This window comes from Furipterus horrens, unplaced genomic scaffold, assembly GCF_987537825.1.
Source record: "Furipterus horrens unplaced genomic scaffold, mFurHor1.1.pri manual_scaffold_10, whole genome shotgun sequence".
NCBI lineage: Eukaryota > Metazoa > Chordata > Mammalia > Chiroptera > Furipteridae > Furipterus > Furipterus horrens.
Genome location: NW_028327180.1, coordinates 37,184,746 through 37,198,789, shown reverse-complemented (window position 1 = coordinate 37,198,789; position 14,044 = coordinate 37,184,746). Strand labels below are relative to the sequence as shown.

General features: G+C 57.9%; 2 protein-coding genes across 8 annotated transcripts in view; one reads left to right on the top strand and one right to left on the bottom strand.

The window, feature by feature from the left end:
* Positions 1-6,767, top strand: part of SBNO2 (strawberry notch homolog 2) — a 53,543-nt gene extending 46,776 nt beyond the window's left edge. For all 4 annotated transcript variants that reach the window (XM_090289140.1, XM_090289138.1, XM_090289139.1 and 1 more), the window contains 16 exons: positions 91-173; positions 573-764; positions 1,043-1,212; positions 1,695-1,826; positions 2,315-2,450; positions 2,581-2,693; positions 2,828-2,899; positions 2,983-3,091; positions 3,272-3,346; positions 3,431-3,574; positions 4,057-4,151; positions 4,228-4,320; positions 4,494-4,625; positions 4,915-4,991; positions 5,274-5,464; positions 5,607-6,767. In XM_090289140.1, coding sequence (XP_090145266.1) covers positions 91-173; positions 573-764; positions 1,043-1,212; positions 1,695-1,826; positions 2,315-2,450; positions 2,581-2,693; positions 2,828-2,899; positions 2,983-3,091; positions 3,272-3,346; positions 3,431-3,574; positions 4,057-4,151; positions 4,228-4,320; positions 4,494-4,625; positions 4,915-4,991; positions 5,274-5,464; positions 5,607-6,097 — 2,305 coding nt within the window. In that variant the 3' untranslated portion in view covers positions 6,098-6,767. The remainder of the gene's footprint in view (positions 1-90; positions 174-572; positions 765-1,042; positions 1,213-1,694; positions 1,827-2,314; positions 2,451-2,580; positions 2,694-2,827; positions 2,900-2,982; positions 3,092-3,271; positions 3,347-3,430; positions 3,575-4,056; positions 4,152-4,227; positions 4,321-4,493; positions 4,626-4,914; positions 4,992-5,273; positions 5,465-5,606) is intronic.
* Positions 6,768-7,932: 1,165 nt separating this feature from the next.
* On the bottom strand, positions 7,933-10,350 carry GPX4 (glutathione peroxidase 4). Of its 4 annotated transcripts, none has more exons than XM_090289143.1 (7): positions 10,211-10,350; positions 9,152-9,246; positions 8,932-9,076; positions 8,665-8,816; positions 8,536-8,560; positions 8,281-8,387; positions 7,933-8,206 (listed from the first exon to the last, which is right to left on the bottom strand). In XM_090289143.1, the coding sequence occupies exons 1-6, from the start codon at positions 10,292-10,294 to the stop codon at positions 8,310-8,312; spliced, it is 579 nt and encodes a 192-aa protein (XP_090145269.1). In that variant the 5' UTR covers positions 10,295-10,350; the 3' UTR covers positions 7,933-8,206; positions 8,281-8,309. The 4 variants fall into 4 exon arrangements, with proteins under 4 accessions (XP_090145269.1, XP_090145268.1, XP_090145271.1 ...); XM_090289142.1 differs by having other exon boundaries at positions 8,281-8,340; positions 10,211-10,348; XM_090289145.1 differs by lacking the exon at positions 10,211-10,350 and adding an exon at positions 10,056-10,201 and having other exon boundaries at positions 8,281-8,340.
* Positions 10,351-14,044: the final 3,694 nt, after the last annotated feature.

The window sequence follows — 14,044 nt, the reverse complement described above, 5'->3', positions numbered from 1 at the left end:
ATTGCACATGGGTTGATGCCCACTCCAGGTCTCCAGGCAGGCAGCATGCTCGTCCTCATAGTAAGAATAAACTTTGCTTCTCACTTTTAGGGGCGTCTTTCTGTCACTAATTCAGAAGCACTTTCCTTCAACCAAAAGAAAGCGAGACAGAGGAACAGGCAGTAAGAGAAAACGTAAGAGCCCATCCTGTCCCCAGCTTTGGCTTGCAGCCCTCCTGGGGCTCCCCTCTGTCCTCGCACCTGCTGCCTGTCTTAGCCCATCCTTTCTGAGCATCATCCCAGGTTAACCAGTCACTCCCGCTGCTCCCTCTGCTGCAAGGGGTGCCCCTTTTCCACCGTACACCTGCAAAGGAGGGCTAGGGAAGACTGAAAGCACATACTGCCAGCAGGGAGGGCATCCAGGGGGCAACAGACACATAGTGCCCTGACTACAGTTTCCCGAGAGAACTGGTGGGGGCACCCTCCAGCCACAGTGCCCACTTGTGTGTTGCCATGAGCAGGGCCCCAAGTCAGACCCACACAGGACCAAGGAGCAAGGCTGGGCTGAGGTGACCCCTGGCTCTTCCCCTTCAGGGCGGCCTAGGGGCCGAGGGGCCAAGGCATCCAGACCAGCGTACGACATGGCAGGCGTGATCCGAATCAGTGATGACAGCAGCACAGAGTCGGATGCCGGCCTGGACAGCGACTTCCACTCCTCCCCCGAGTCCCTGGTGGACGATGATGTGGTTATTGTGGATGCTGTGGGGCTCCCTGCTGACGACCGCGGTGAGGCCTGTGACCCAGCCTTTCACCTCTTTACAGATGGGGAACAGGCTCAGAGAGGGGAGGTCAGCGTTCCATGGCCGGTCAGCAGCAGAGCTGGGTTCACACAAGCAGTCTGGGGTTAGGGAGAAGGTCCAGGCCCCTATACCTCCCCTGCACCTGGCTGTCCCTGAGGCTAGCAGGGACCCCCTCATCCTCAAGTACCCAAGGCTGAGTCCTGTTGTGTGTGGGGTTTTGGTCAGGTCACCTGGCTCGTCCCCCCTGACCCTGAGGCCCCACAGGCCCCCTGTGCCCCCCACAGCGGGACCCCCACGGCCCTGGCATCCTGGAACGGGTGGATCGGCTGAAGCAGGACCTGCTGGCCAAGGTGCAGGTGCTGGGCCGGGAGCTGCCAGTCAACACCCTGGACGAGCTCATTGACCAGCTTGGGGGCCCTGTACATGTGGCTGAGGTGAGCTCCAGAAGGGCACCCACCAGGACTCAGTCTCTGGTGCCCCCTGGTGGACAATTCAAGTCCCTGCCGGCACTGTGAGGTGGGGGACCAACTGCAGGGCCCAGCATCCAGTAGACATGGTGGATATGCCCACCTCCCATGGCACCCCCATGTGCCCTTGGGCCTGTACATTCTGGGTGAAGTCAGGCCCCAGGCTGGACCCCCGTCCCCTAGATTGTTTTCTGCCTGTTCTGTCTCCCTACCCATACTATCTATACTTTTTCTTGGAATGTCCCTTTGGTGCCACCTCAGATCCTCTGTGGCTGGTCCCAAGGCAGAAGTCATGTTCTGGCCTAGGGCCCACAGCCCTTCTTCCCACCCAAGGCAGAGTCTGGGAGTGGGGGGACAGCGGGGGAAACATTGAAACTGAGGCACACGGGACCAGCCCCTGCGCAGCCACACAGCCTCACAGCCTGTCCCTTGCCCCTGCTCTGCCACAGATGACTGGTAGGAAGGGCCGTGTGGTGTCCAGGTCTGACGGGACTGTGGCCTTTGAGTCTCGGGCAGAGCAAGGCCTCTCCATCGACCACGTGAACCTCAGGGAGAAGGAGCGCTTCATGAGAGGAGAAAAGGTGGGGGACATGGCGGGGCACCCCTGTGTGCCAGTGCACATGGGCGGGAGGAAGAGTTTGTGAGGGCCTCTTGGACAAGGGAGGTACAGGAGTCCTGAGTCTTAAGGGGCTGGCTCTGGACCACTGATCACTGCAGCCCCATTGTGAGTGTATGCGTGTGAGTGTGAGTGTGCTTTGCTTTGGCACATATGCCCAAGTTGGGGGAAACAGGCCTCCCTGACTGCCCTACCTTTATTACCGGTAGAAGCCGCTTGAGGAAACAGCAGGAAAGCAGGCAACAGTGGGGCAGCCACTCTCCAGGGGTGACCTGGGGTTGGTCCACACTTTATTCTAAGCCCACATGCCCCATCCCCCACCCCAGTGTGCCTCAACTTGTTGTGTGGGTTACCTTAAACACATCAGGGTGACCCAGGGCATATGAGGTATGTGGGCAAGGAAGAGCAGGCTGCCACTCACCCCGCCAGCCTGACTTGTCCACACCCCCCTAGCTTGTGGCCATCATCTCAGAGGCTTCCAGTTCTGGAGTCTCTCTCCAAGCTGATCGTCGTGTCCAGAACCAGCGGCGCCGGGTCCACATGACACTTGAGCTGCCCTGGAGTGCCGACCGCGCCATCCAGCAGTTTGGTGAGCCCTGCCCCTCCCCAGAACACCCTACCCCAGGATACCCAGGCCCTGCCCCTGTCCTGCCCCAGGCCTGCCCTTGCCTTGGCCCAGCCCCATTGGGGCAGCCCCTGAGAGCTCCTTCTGTCTCTAGGCCGAACCCATCGGTCCAATCAGGTGTCTGCGCCGGAATACATCTTCCTCATCTCAGAACTGGCTGGGGAGCGCAGGTTTGCCTCCATTGTCGCCAAGCGACTGGAGAGCCTGGTGAGTGGTCAGGCTGGGACAGGGTGAGATGGGTGGGGGGTGGGGGCTGGGCGGGGGAGATGTTGGGGGGCTCCCTGAGGAGGGGAGTAGGAAAGAGTGTGGGCAGTGTGTGATGGCTCCCTCATCCCTGGCAGGGGGCTCTGACACATGGGGACCGCAGAGCCACTGAGTCCCGAGACCTGAGCAAGTACAACTTTGAAAACAAGGTACCAGGGAGGTTGGGGGCCTGGAGAGGAGGGGTCTCAGATGCCAAACCAAGCCCAGCCTCTTACCTGGCCTTTCTGCTTAGTATGGCGCCCGGGCCCTCAGTTGCGTCCTCACTACCATCCTGAGCCAGACAGAGAACAAGGTGCCCCTGCCCCAGGGCTACCCAGGAGGGGACGCTGCTTTCTTCCGGGGTGAGCTGGGGGTTTGGCACATGGGGGTTGCCCTGGGAGACCAGTTTTGGGCACTGGGATTAGTAGGCTGGATTTGTTTTCTAAAGATTCCTTGGACACACACCAAAGGGACACTGGTGGCAGAGGGACCAGGGGTGGGCTGGTGCAAGGGGCATGTACAAAAGCCCTCTCTTCCTGCAGACATGAAGCAGGGCCTGCTATCAGTTGGTATCGGTGGGCGGGAGTCCAGGTCCGGCTGCCTGGATGTGGAGAAGGGTGAGTCCCCCTTTACCTTCTAAGTGGGCTGGGTAAGGAGTGGGTGAGCAGGGCTGACAGCCTGACACCATCCTCTCCCCACAGACTGCTCCATCACCAAGTTCCTCAACCGCATCCTGGGGCTGGAGGTACACAAGCAGAATGCGCTGTTCCAGTACTTCTCTGACACTTTTGACCACCTCATTGAGGTGGACAAGAAGGAGGGAAAATACGACATGGGCATCCTGGGTGAGTGCTGCCAAAGGAGAAGGAGGGGCCTAAAGGAAACAACATCCAGCACCTCAAACACCAGGCCCTCACCAAGAACATCAAGGGCCGAGGGGCCTCTTTCCAATAAAGCTTTTATCATAAAATCTGCAGAGGGCGTAGACCCCTACCTACCTAACTGTCCCCAGGACAGCTGTGCAGAGAGGGAGCCCGAGAGACATGTTGTCTGTGGTCACACCTGGTGTGAGTGGCCTGCACATTGTGGTTGGGGCCCCAGACTACTAGACTGGAGGGGCTACTCGCAATCCAGGCTGCGGGCAAGATCAGGACCAGGCTGATTCTGCTGGGGGAACCTCCCCCTCTATGGCACACCTCAGAACTTGGGATTGACACCCTCCCCTAAGCCCAGAAACTGGAGCGAGCTGAATAATACCAGGCCTTGCTTGAGTGAGGAGCCATATGGCCCCCAGGTGGAACCCTGCTAACCCTGGTGTCCTCTCCAGACCTGGCTCCGGGCATCGAGGAGATCTATGAAGAGAGCCAGCAGGTGTTCCTGGCCCCTGGACACCCGCAGGATGGGCAGGTGGTCTTATACAAGGTGAGTGAGCAATGGCCTGCCCTGACCCCCACCCCAAGCACCCGCCCCTGCCCCTAATGCTTGAATGCTATGGCAGATCACCGTGGACCGTGGCCTGAAGTGGGAGGAGGCATACACCAGGTCACTGGAGCTAACTGGCCCCCATGATGGCTTCTACCTCTCCTACAAGGTGGGCAGTCCTGGGGCAGGCTTGGGGAAGGGGGGACAGTGCTGGGAGGGAGGGACAGCAGAGGGTAGAGGTCCAGCTTTCAGCCTCACGCCCTCCCCAGCACGACTTCATTGGGGACCCCCACCTTGGGACATACGGCTGCCTACCCCAGCCTCACAAGACCCCCTGCCTAGGCTCGTGGCAACAAGCCAAGCTGCCTCTTGGCTGAGCAGAACCACAGTAAGCTCTTCACCGTGTACAAGCCCAACATTGGCCGGCAGAGCCAGCTGGAGACCTTTGACAGCCTGTGCCGGAAGTTCCACCAGGTAGGGGCTGGGGCAGGGGAGGAGATAGGCAGGGAGGCCCCAGGATGCCCGTGTCCCCAGGTTTATGTATCCCTATTACTCTGGTTGCCCCCGCTGTGTCCCCTTCCTAATTTGGCTTCTGCAGCTTCCAGGCCTGCCCTCTGTGTGCAGCTCAGCTGGCCATCAGGAGGGGGCTGCCAGGTGTGAGATGAGCTTGCCTGGGGCACTCTGAGCCCCAGTTTCCACAACTGTGCACTAGAAGTGTGAATGGGCCTCTCATTCAGGGTCTCACATGACTATGTATCCTTAGGTGACGGCAGAGGAGGCCAGGGAGCCCTGGGAGAGTAACTACACCTTGTCGCTGAAGCACTGCAGCCACACCTCATGGTGAGGATTGGGGTTGGACTGGGTTGGGGGGGCACACTGCATTGGATAGTCCTGTGCTGTTTTCTCTGGGCAGCTCTACTAGGGATAGTCCGCACATAGTACACAGGGCAAGGGTCACTTTTGGCATCTGGGGCATCCCAGGACCCCCAGGAGGTGTCACTTCAAGAGAGGAGCCATGCTAGAATGGAGGAAGTATCTGTGGGGCTTGGGGAGGAGCCTTAGGGGTCGTTGGGGTAGGTGCATGGGGCACTGTGTGCCTGAGCCTCCCTGCCTGCCACACAGGAACCGGCAATGCCGGCTGGTGCAGGAGGGCAAGGACTGCGTGCAGGGCCTGAGGCTGCGGCACCACTACATGCTGTGCGGGGCTCTGTTGCGTGTGTGGGGCCGCATTGCCGCTGTCATGGCTGATGTTACCAGCAGCAGCTATTTGCAAATCGTTCGCCTTAAGACCAAGGACAAGAAGAAGCAAGTTGGTGAGTGGGTGGGTATGCCAGCAGGAAGGGGGTGTGGGTGTTGGTGGGTGCTGCACTGGGTGGGTATGCCAGTGGGAAGGTGTGGGTGTTGGTGGGTGTTGCACTGGAGGCCTTGACATACCATCCTCTGCATGCGCTGCAGGCATCAAGATTCCCGAAAGCTGTGTGCCCCGCTTGCTACAGGAGCTGCAACTCATGGATGCAGATGTGAAGCGCAAGAATGTGCAAGGCCAAGGCTTCCCAGTGCCACCATCGCCAGCCCTGCGTCCACTCTCGCTGTCCTGTGGCCCTGGTGAAGTCCTGGACCTCACGTACAGCCCACCAGCCCAGGTCTACCCACCACCCTCACCCTTCACCTTCCCGCTTCCCCCGGACCCTGTGCCCACCCCCAGTGGCCTGCTGCTGGGCACCCTCAATGCCCCAGCTGACCCTGCAGCTCTCATGCATCAGGGCTGCGACATCAACTTCAAGGAGGTGCTAGAGGACATGCTGCGCTCCCTCAATGCTGTACAGCCTCCAGAGCCCCCCAGGGCGCTGGGCGGTGCTGCAGGGATGATGGGTGTGCCAGGGGGTGGGGGGGGCCCTGAGCGGCAGAGTGTCATCCAGTTCAGCCCTCCTTTCCCCAACTCCTAGGCCTGGTCTCCGCCCACAGCCAGGTGTTCTTCCTGGACAAAACTTATTTATCTGTAATATGCCACAGACATGGTCTTGTACCAAAGTGGGTGGTGAGCAGGGCAGGTCCCCCTGCCAACTACTGAGAGGAAGGGGGGTTGGCATGCCCCTCATCCAACCATCCAAGGCCTCCACTGCAGTGCCTTCCCCGGCCGGTGCCTAGGCAGACCCCTCAAGATGCTGCTGCCCTGCCCAGTGGAGCAGCAAGTGTGTGTCCCACTTGGGCTCAGGCAGGGCCTGGGAGTGGAGGTTACCCCTTGCCTCTTCTCTCCTGCCCTCCAGGCCTGGGTGGGGCTCCCCTCACAGGCCCACCCCATCAGGCCTGGAAAGACCAGAACCCTTAAAAATACACAAAACTGGGTGGCCCCAAGAGCTGGAAACTCAGGAAACACCCGGTTCGGTTCTCAGGGCCTTTTGTCTCTGGGAGGCTGTGTGGGGCAGACCCCCCATTAATATATGCAATCCCCCTTACCTGCTCTCTGCTCCCTAAATTATTGCCCAGTTGCCTCTTCCAGGCCCCAGAACCTACCTGTGGAGCTTGAGGGGTAGGCAGTTCCTGGTTTCTACATGTATTTATAACTCGTGTATATATGTAAAAAGATCTTTTTTAAATATATGTGTCTTTTCACTACTTCCCAGGGTGTCTGATCCTCTGGACTACAGGGGCAGTGAGGGGAGGAGGTGGGATGCCACTACATGTCCCCTCTGCAAGGGGCATTTAGGGGATGCCTGGGCTATTGAGGGTGTGGGAGTGTGAAATCAGCCCACTCTTTGCCCAGATACCCCTCTTAGGCCATTGCTTTCCGTGGCAAGGGCTCAACCCACTCACTGGTCCTGTTGGTGACAAGCCATGATGAGAAAGATAGATCCACTGTGTGGTCCTGGTACCAGCATAGGTCAGCTGCCTTTTAACTGGCTAAGCCAGACTCGTGGTATCTTGAACTGGACACTGCCTGCACTGCCTGCCTTCTGACCGCTAGAGACACAAAGCCCAGCTGGGACCCTTGTGGTAAGACCAGTTCTTCAGACCTTCCCCCCAACCCCCATGTGTAGTAGGGCTCTGGCCTGTCTCATTTTCCTCCCAAGGCTTCCTCAGGGGGTACTGGGGTACTGGGTCCAGCAGGCAGGGCAGCTCAGGGACAGGAAGGCCCAAGAGCTGGGTCTGGTAATAGAAGGCAGAAGTGGATGCCAGGTTTCTCTTGGGAGCTGTGGGGAGTGCACCAGACCTTTGGCCCAGAGGCAGGGGGCTGTCTCCAGTCAGAAAACTGAGAAATAGGTAGGAGCCACCTCCCTCTGCAGGTCCCCACCCACTGCTGCTGGCTTTCCCTTGGGGTACTAAATAGTGTGTGTATGTGGAGGGGACCCAGCCACTCCCCACCCACCGGCCTCAAGCTATTCCCCCACTCTCCTAGGGAGGAGTGTGGACAACTACTGCTTACAGGTGAGGACCATGAAGAGGCTTGGGTGCCCTGGCTCAGCATCCACACAATGAAGCCAGTCTATTGAGCAGGCCCTAACCAGCATGGCTCTGACAGGAGCAGCTTGGCAGATGCTGGGCTACCCTTGACCCTCCCACCTCTTCCCACTAGAGAAGACCACCACCCTGCGCATACTCCAAACAGCTGCCTCTGATCAGGTTAAGGCCCTAGGCCAGGAATAACACTGATTAGGAGGAATTAGCACCTCCAGGATCAGCTCTGCCAGTGCACAAGGGGTGGGGCTGCCAAGATTAGAAGCAGGTATGCAGAGTGAGTGCAGCCCTCTAAATCCTAAGGGAACTCCACGCCTGTAACCTCTCAGGGAGGCAGAAGCACCCAGCAGGCCAAGTTGTATGTTTTATTCCCACAAGACAGCCAGGGGGTGGGGATGCTGAGCTCCGAGCCAGGCCGAGGGCCTTCCTCCGGCAGGGGTGCACGCCAGGTTCTCAGGTCTGCCCCACCAGCTGGCTGGTTTTTAGACAGACTGTCATGGGTGCCGGGTGGAAGGCTCCGAGGGGCATGGGTGGTGGGCTCGGATGGGAGGTATACACTTATGGAGCTACAGGTAGCAGGGCAGGTCCTTCTCTATGACCTGTAGGGGAAGCAGGGTCAGGAACACCTCTTCCCATGGCCCCACCCCCAACAGGCTCCTGGAAAGGCACCTACCAGAGGCTCTTCCATGGGACCATACCGCTTCACCACGCAACCGTTCTTGTCAATGAGGAACTACCAGGATAGGCAGTTGTTAGCATGAGGAAGCCACTATGGGGCCCCTACAAGGGCGCAGGAGGCAAGCAAGCAGCCTCCACCTGCTGCCCCATTAGGGCCAGGCCTATGGCCTCTTGGGGTGGGGGTGGGGGGGCACTGCACTGGCCTTAGACACAGTCCTGGCCTGTTCTGCCCCTCAAAGCCCTTCCTTACCTTGGTGAAGTTCCATTTGATGGCACTACAAAAGAAGTGACAAGTCATGAGGAATCCCATGGCAACTGCAGCACCCTCAAACAAGCCCTAGGGAGTCATCCTGCCCTGCCCTCCCCTCCCCTCACTCACTTTCCCAGGATGCCCCTTCCCTTGGGCTGGACTTTCATCCACTTCCACAGCGGGTGGGCGTCATCCCCATTCACACAGATCTTGCTATACATATCAAATTTGACATTATAGCCAGCAGCAAACGCTTTGATCTCTGCATTAGTCCCTGGCTCCTGTGGCATGGGTGAGTGGGAAGAAATGTGCACTCCATTTTGGTCCCCATTTCCACCGACCCAGACCCTCCCCCGTGTCCACAAAACAGGATACCCAGGGACACAGGACACGCACCTGCCTCCCGAACTGGTTGCAAGGGAAAGCCAGGATCCGTAAACCAGACTCAGCATATCGGGCGTGCAGGTCGACGAGCTGAGTGTAGTTTACGTCTGTTTTGCCTCATTGCGAGGCTACGTTGGTGACGATGCACACAAAGCCCCTGCAGATGGAATAGGGTAGTCAAAGTCCCTGACCTTCCCTCTGCCTCCCCCTAACCAGGTTGGCAGGTACTCACCGGTACTTGTCCAGGTTAACCATGTGCCCATCGATGTCCTTGGCTGAGAACTCGTGCATGGACTGAGCACAGCGCCAGTCGTCACGGGACGCACACTACAAGGCAAGGGCATGCTGAGCAGCTGGCGGACCTCGGGGTGCAGAGACCCCAGCCCACTCGTCCAGCCCTCAGTCCCCACGAAAGGAGATCTCAGGCGGAAAAGCAAGGGCCCTGAGGCAAGTAAAAAATGAGGGCTCCTCCTCCTCAAAGGTGCACGCACCCTGCGCAGCCGGGCGCATTTAACCGAAGACACCAAGGCCCGGGGAGGGTAGGGGATCCCGCCAGATGCCCCAGCGGACAAAGGGCACCACTGGCAGGTGTGGGGGTCTCGCGCGCACCGGATCCTGATAGTCGACACAAGAGCCACTCTTCCTGGCCGTGGGCTGTGGCTGTCCCAGGCTCTGAGAACGTTTCTTCCGCTGGGGGCGCGCCTTCTGCCGTCCGGGAGCTCGGCGACGGCGCGCTCGGCGACGGCGCCGTCGCCGCCGCCTGCCTGACAACCGGCACCGCTGCCTGCAGCGACCCGGGGAGCAGGCGGCTGCGCGGCCCATGCCAACTCTTCTCGAAACGCGCCTGTGCCCACCGAGTGCCGCGCCCGGGGAACAAAGGGCCAGTAACCAGGGTTCCCAGCCACCCATCTGTGACGCCACCGCTTAGTGTCCAGGGGCGTAAAAGCGGGGGAGGGGCAGTGGATTAATCAGCCCGAGGGGCGCCCCCGATCAGCGGGCCCCAGCCTTGGTGCCAGTAGCCAAGAGCCCCCCACAGCGGACCTGACGCAGCAGCCCCTGCACGCCCCGAGGGCCCCACCGCTTAGCCCTGCTAGCTGAGCCCCAGACACCGCCCCTAGCCATGACCCCGCCCGTACCCTGGCCCTTGCATTAGCCATGGTCCCGACAGCCTCTCCGCGTGCGGGCCGGACAGTGCCCTCCCACCCAAGGTCACCGTGGCCCCGGGCATCACGGTGAAGGCCTCGCGTCTGCCCCAACGGCCCGCCGTCCAGGCCGCCAGCGCTGCGCTCACCATGGTGTTGACCAGGCCTGGCGCTCCCAGAGCCCCGCACAGAAGAGCCGGCTTCAGCAGGCGGCACAAGCGGCTTAAATTCATCGCAGCGGAGGAGGGCGCCTGGGAAGTAGCGGCTCCTCCCTTCGCCGAGCCGACCAATGGACGCGCGCCCGCGCTCCTTGCCTCCCCGCCCTCGGCCACGCCCACCAGTGCCCTCATTGGCCGCCTGCTCGGGTGCTGTGACACGTGGAAGAAATAGCCAGTGGGAGACCGGGGTGAGGGGCGTGCGGGGGCGGGCCATGGGCTGCAGTTTTGCTGTTGTCTGTGACTGCGCATGCTCTTTGGCGGGTGGGCGGCCGCGTGTACGCCCACCGCTCGGTGGTGGTGGAGAAACAGTTATCTGGTTGGTGGAGCACAGCGACGCGGGTTACCCAACAACTTGAGAAACTACTGGAAACTCGATGGGAGATGGCTCGAACACGCAGAAAAATCGCCCCAGCTAATTGAAAACCTGGTTTTGTTTTTAATGTCAATAAAATCAAAGTGGGGGCCGGTCTTCCGCTCTCTCGGGGCTGCGGGGGCGCTTCGGTTCCATATGTGGGCGCACAGTGACGGCGTGGGGGGGTCACCTAGCGGCGGGTGTCCCTGCTGGAGTCGTCCGCTGCCGCAGTGTCCTCCATAATGCACAGTGAACGAGGCATCACCGTCCTAGGGGAACCGTCGCTTTAGCCGCTTATATAAGTCACATCTGAGCCCTGAAGGGGGGAGGGGTTTGTTAAAACACCCTCCCTGATATCCCTCCCCCCGGGGTGAACACGCGGGGATACATTCAGGTGTGTGCTTACAAAGGAAAACAACCCCAGAGCGATGTCTCCTCTTCTAACATTGCAGGCAGGTACGCACACAGCACTAGAAGGGCCCCACTCAAGCCTCAGACACTTGGCCACAGAGTCAGAAAAATGACCCACACCATTCTTGGGACCTGAGTCACAGAATTCCACAGCAGGCCTGGCTGCCCCACCCCCATCTCCCAGCCATTACTGGACCTTGACCTTTGTTTAGACAGCGGCTTGGTTTCAGCCTTTTGTTCTCTGTAAACATCTTATCCTTTTCTCGGACCCTCCATGAACATTTCTGCAGAGGCCAGGGGGCAGAAATTCTTGGGGCTGGGTTTTTTGGGGGGAGCCATTAAGCCCCCTCCCTCTGCCCCAGACCCAGGCCTGTTAGAGGGCAGAGCAGGGGCTTAAATAGCTAAGTTGGGCGTTAAAAGTAGCGGGGCAGAAATTCCCCCAGGCCGGGTTGCTACATTCTCCTTGCGCAATGTTCTTCACTGTGGCTTCTTCCCTCCAGGCTGGCCACCATAGGCGCTCTCCCCTGGGGAGAGGGGGCATTGTTTCAGCTGGGTCTTCTCACTTCTCAGAAACTACCTCCCCTACCCCCACCCCCGCATTTCCTCCCCTTAGCAGTACTGGTGTCCCTGCCCATTAAGAAGATTTAGCTATTTCCAGTTTTAAGTTGCGATCTCTTATTTGCTGTAATTCATTTCAGAATTGTCAAAAAAACAGCACAGGTCGAGGCCCCTGTGGAGTGCGCCAAGGATGAGAGATGGAGCATGAGGTCTTCACCCCATTCCTAACTTCCTGCCAGTTATGGGGATAAGAGCAGGAGAGGAGACAAGCGTGGGGGATGGGCAGCTGCCCAGTGGGGAAGTGCACCCAAGGTTCTGGGAGCTGTTTGCCTACGGGGTTTCACAGCTATTGCCAGAGGGACCCCATTTTACAGATGGGGTAATGGGGTCCTGGGGAAGTCTCAGTGCTCCAGAGAGACTCCCCTATGGTGGCTGAATTCCCTCAATGAGGAAGGTGAGTTGCCCATTGAGCAGAGGCCTTTCCAGAATGGCAGCCACACAACACCAGGAAGGACTGGACAGGACCTTTCCTGTGGTCTGATTTCTTCTTTTTAAAAAATGGAGATAAAATTTACATAACAAAATTCACCATTTTAACCACTTTAAAGTATATTTACAACATTGACCATCACCTCTATTTCAAGACATTCATCACCTCAAAAGAAACCCAGTCCTGGTTAGCAGGCACTCCCCATCCCCGATAGCCCCTGACAAACAAACTCATTTCCTAGCTCTGTGGATTTTCCTATCCTAGACATTCTATGAAAATGGAATCACACACCCTGTGGCCTTTTGTGTCTGGCTTCTCTCTGTCATGTTTTCAAGCTTCATCCATGTTGTAATGAGTGTCAGTGCTTCACTCTTTTTCCTGGCTGAGTAATACTCCAGTGTGTGGACAGACCACTTTCTGTATCCATTCACCTTCTTATGTATGTTTAGGTTGTTTCCACCTTTTGGTCTCGTAAGGCTGTACAAGTTTTTGTGTGGTCATATATTTTCATTTCTCCTTATGCACCTAGGAGTGAAATTGCTAGATCATATAGTAACTCAGTTTAACTGTTTGAGGAGCTGCCAGACTTTTCCACAGTGGCTGCCCCATTTACATGCCCACACACAAGTGTGTGGGTGGAGGCCTTATCTCTGGGCCTCAGGCTCTGCCAGGTGGCACAGCATGGTGGGGGTGGGGGTGAAGAAGCAGGTTTCTGTGTCCTGGTGCTGAGACCACATGGTCACTGGTAGGACTCTGATTCATCAGCATTGTGGTAAGGCCCTGCCAGCCTCTCTGGGGTCCTGAGGCCCAGTTTCTCTTGTGAGCCCTTTCTCCTGTCAACCAGTGCTCTCACTCTTGTTCCCCCTGTTCCTCTTTGCATCTAGTTACATCTAGTCACATCTCCAATTTTCCTTTCTTCCTGTAAACGTGCCCCATCCAGGTGTTCAACCCTTCCTTGGATCTGTCCTCATAGTCACGAACAATGTCAACTTGGCTAAACCTCTGCCCAATCCTCAGGTTTTCTCAGACTCACAGCTTGGTGGTTTTGATGGCTGCTCCCTCCTCCTCCAAACACCTTCACCTGGTTCCAGGTCACCTAGAAACCTCCCACTTTTATTCTATGTAAGAGCATTTGTATAACACCAGTGTCAGGCGCTCAGTCATTAGCCAGGTCACCAAAGGAAGTGGATACTGTTCTTGACAGGGGAGGGAGGTCCTGAGGCACAGAGAGGTTAAATAACGTGCCTCAGTTCACATAGCCAAGATTGGTCTAGGACCAGTGAATACCTGTTTCTTCTACTGCTTGCTCTCTTCCCTCCTCCTGGCCTCTGATCTGGATCTGCTACTTACCTCATCCAGGCTCCCAGCTCCAATTTCTACTGGCGGGCTCTGACACGTCTATCTCCACTTGTAACTCACCCTGAATTTCAGACTCTTATCCTGCCTGCTTCATTCATGTCTCCCCTTGAGGTCTCCCCCCACCCCCGGGTCTTCCCCTCCCTGTCGGGGCAGCTCTGTTCTCCCTCATCTCCACATCCTGTCCTGCAAATCCTGTGGGTGCTTCTTTCAGGACACCTAGACCCGGACCACTGCTCCCTAGTCATGGGGCAGGACAGCCTCCACAGCCCCTCTCTCATCTCTCTGAAAATGGCTGAACAGTAAACCCAAACTTTTCAATCCCATCAATAATGCCTCCCACATCTGCCCCACCCCACCCTCTGACCTCCTCTCCTACCCTCCTCCTGCTGCCAACCAGGCAAGGTGCAGCCTTCGAGCCTTGGCACAGACTGTACTCTCTGCCTGGTACCCCTTCCTCCAGACAGCCCCACCTCCCTCCCTCTCATCCTTTGGGACTTTGCTGAAACTTCTCCTCACCTTTCCTGACCTCCCATCTAACACTACACACCTCCCATTTCCCATAGCTGTCCTAGCTCTTCTTACAAAGTTATTGTCC